The 3,848-nt window shown below is 30.6% G+C and overlaps 1 protein-coding gene across 1 annotated transcript in view; it reads left to right on the top strand.

Moving 5' to 3' along the window:
• The window catches only part of LOC106478328, a 209,921-nt gene that overhangs the window by 195,715 nt on the left and 10,358 nt on the right, over window positions 1-3,848 (top strand). The window contains exons 10-12 of the mRNA XM_022381933.1: window positions 539-641; window positions 2,039-2,200; window positions 3,072-3,271. Of these exons, the coding sequence (XP_022237641.1) occupies window positions 539-641; window positions 2,039-2,200; window positions 3,072-3,271 (465 nt within the window). The remainder of the gene's footprint in view (window positions 1-538; window positions 642-2,038; window positions 2,201-3,071; window positions 3,272-3,848) is intronic.

The raw sequence follows: 3,848 nt of genomic DNA on the forward strand, positions 1-3,848 counted from the left end.
TACAAACAGGAAATAAAAGAACTACCTTACACTGCACTCCAAGAATTGCTTTACATATGCTGCATTCCCTTATATTAACTCTTCACTCCATTGAAGGAATTGATTCATATCTTACATAAAATACAAACAAGCAGGAAAGACATATAGTTATTCCATAATTCTGTTGTTGAAATTTCAATGTTTCTTATTCTTTATCAGCACCAATATTTCTATATTATTATTTTGTTCTAACTTTTTTATTTATTTTTCATTAGCTCAAAAAAATATAAAAAAGTCGGAAACAATTCAATTTTTTAAACTTCAAGTTAATCTCCCTCTATTATAAACAACTTGTCTTCTGTACAGCAACTAAACAAGACTTTCAGTGGTATTTTAGTTTTACATAGTAATATGTAAGATAGATGTCAAATGTAAGTGCATGGTGATTTCCCAGCACTTTTCAGTCGATTACGGAAAGGTTGAAATTTATGTTAGCTCTGTATCAGCTAAATATTGTTAAGAATTTTGTTTTTAGAAATAATATAAAATATTTGTGCAGGTATGTGAAGGTATACCTATTACCGGATAGAACTAAAAGTGGGAAAAGAAAGACTAAAGTGAAGAAGCACACTTTAAATCCTATTTTTGATGAAGTCTTAAGGGTGAGTTAACATATATGCATATTTATTGAACATTTATGCACATGACTCTCATTTAACAGACTTCTATATTGAATGAAAGAACCTTAGTAAATATATTTAATTCTCTAATCCCAATGTTCATAGGTGATACACTAAAATACCAACTTTTAGTGTACAATAACAGAAATATGTTTAATTCTTTAGTACATAGGTTCAATACATTATATTAAAATGATTTAAGGATGAACGAAATGTTTGAACTTTAGAAATTTTTGTACCTAATATTTTACCCTATTCAATATAGCTTGCTGAAGATGGAATATGTATATTCCAAAATTTATCAAGAATTAAATGTTTGTTACTATGCACGTGTCAAATATTTGTTGTTTTTGCCATTGTTTTGCTGTTTATCATTAAAATGATTTTTTGAGCCTCACCTCATTCCATGTTATCGTTTCTGATTATGCTCTTTATGATGCCCATACATCTTGAAAATAGCCCTGCAGCATAGTTTCCATAGCAAAAGAATCTTTGGAATGCTGTCATGTCCAAAGCACACCACTCCCCTAAATGTTAAGTTAACCAAAGGTACAGAAGTCTGTTGGAGGTGCATTAGAGGCATTGGCATGCATATGGTCAAATGGCATTAGTGTAAGTTCATTTTTTGTACACCTCTCTCTTAAAAACAGTTATTGTTTTTGAGATGTGACTTGTAGCTTGTGAACTTTTGGCTTGTGAGCTTTCCTCAACTTAAAATCTTTGTTTATCATCTTATTAACAATATCAGAAGATATATCCAATTGCATCCCAATGACTATTTGGTTCTCTTTCATATCATAGTTTTTGTTTTACATAGGTCATTGTTTCAGGTTAGCTTGAGAAATGGTTTTAGAACCTATTACTGTCTTAAAGGCTGAGTTTTGCTAGTTTTTCCACTTCCTTTGGAGAACACTGAAGTTTCTCTTGTTTGAGATGTGTCCTTGGGCTCTGCATCATTTAACAATTTTGCTGTATGAATATTTCTCTTTATAAAAGCTATATAACTCTCCAATCATAAGTCTACCTGTGATAGCATTGCACTGTTGAATAGTTGAGAATTCACCCTTTACTTAAACATGAAACCATGGCTCACATACGCTGCAATACATCATTTCTTTACTGATTAGCAATATGCAAATTGTTCTTATAAATTGCAACTAATCCTCTGCTTTGTATTCACTTTTTAATAGTTTCTGAAGCCTGTGGTAACTATATTTCCTAAGAAGTTTATTGTACTAACATTTTATATAATTATTTTAACTCTAGGTGTGATTTGATTATCTTGGTTTAATTTAGAACTGATTTATTTTAGATACATTTGAATTTTTTAATCACTAGTTTTTTTACAATACAAGTCTTGTTTGTTTGTTTTTTATCAGTTTCCTGTTACTCTTAGTGAGTTAGAAACCCGCACACTGTGGCTTTCTGTGTGGCATAGTGATATGTTTGGAAGAAATGAATTTCTTGGAGAAGTGATGATTCCTTTAGGTCATGATGTCTTGGAGAACAGCAATTTGATATGGCACCCATTACAAGAACGGGTATGTAGTTCTGCTAAACTTTACATGTAAGAATACATCTATTACCTACTTATCATAAAAGCAAGTTTCACTTATGAAACTGCTTCCCAGGATTTTATTATCTTACTAATTGAAATAATGTATGCATTATTCAGATGATCAATTGTTATGTTACTCCTCTTATTGTGAACTATGTAGAAATAAGAGTAACTGACAGCTTGGTAATTATAATATACTAGATTACATTATTTCATTTATTCAGAAGGACACAGAAATGGGTGCAACAATTAGCTCAGTAATTCCAATACAGCAATTGTTCAATTGCTCTGTTATTCAGAAGCACATGAAAATAGTTGCAAAATTGTAAGAGTTATTGTAGTATCTTTTTCTCTCTATAATATTTAACAGTAAGAAAACTATTCCATCATATATTTGTGAAGTATATATTAAACCTGCATTAGAGGTCAATATTAGGTTTGGTGAACTGTTAACTACTTGAGTCTGAACATAGAAAAATGCTAAATTTTTTATGTTCTTATTTTATAAAATGACAATTATTTTGAAGTGGATATCAGTTATTATAGGGTGTATGACTGAAATACAATTGAAGTAATATTTTACAAAATTTACTTGAAGCAAATTTTTTAGAATTATCAACTATTGGCTGTAGATACAACAGTTTTGAATTGGTTCTGAACTGTACCAAATAAAATAATTAGAATAACCTACATGAATGAACGTATAAAAGGTTAAGGACATTTTGTTAGATTTGTAAGCCTGTTTGACTAATGTAGAATGATATATCATAGATCCAGTAGAAGTGTTTAATAACACAAATTACTCACAGATGTAGAGTAATATAAGTTAGCCACAAAGTATATTTTTATTACAGCTTGAAGCTCCAGAGTCTCCACTCAGCTACAAAGGTGACCTTGCCCTGTCCTTGAAATATGTGCCACCAGATGTCACTGCCACAAAAAAGGGAAAAGTCTCTTTAGGGGTGGCTAAAGGCTCGCTGCACATATTAGTTAAAGAAGCACGTAACCTTATGGCCACTCGCTCTAATGGAACTTCTGACCCTTTCTGTAAAAGGTAATTTTAAAACTCATAGTAAATGTTAATTTAGATGTTGCATATCCATGATCAAACTGCTAACTTACGTTCTTCTATTTAAATGTCTTCTACTGGTTTTAACAAAAATAGGGTAAAAAACATTCAAACAGATTTACCTGGTTTTATTTTTTGTACTACATTCTTGACAGGTTTGGTTAAAAATATAAATATTTGACTACACAAAGTATGGAGAGTTTTTATTTAACAGTGTCAGTGCTGTCACTTGATGCTAAGTGTTTATATACTTAGTGCACAGTACATAACAATACAGAACTTCCATTTTTATTAAAGATCCTGTTCATTAAAAAATTGATTTAACAGGGTGTAAGTTCAAAATTTAAGTAGACAACATTAAATGTGCATTATAATAACAAATAAGGTTCAACAGGACAGAAGAGCAAAAAATAAAACATGATGAAAGATGAATAATAATGGCTGGAGACGGCTTAAATGGGTAATGAAGAAAAACTTTAATATAAGTTTAACATGACAGCAAATGTACAACGTTTCGACAAGGTTTTGTCATCATCATGATGATGACAAAACCTTGTCGAAA

The sequence above is a fragment of the Limulus polyphemus genome, unplaced genomic scaffold (assembly GCF_000517525.1).
Source record: "Limulus polyphemus unplaced genomic scaffold, Limulus_polyphemus-2.1.2 Scaffold200, whole genome shotgun sequence".
In the NCBI taxonomy this organism is placed as follows: domain Eukaryota; kingdom Metazoa; phylum Arthropoda; class Merostomata; order Xiphosura; family Limulidae; genus Limulus; species Limulus polyphemus.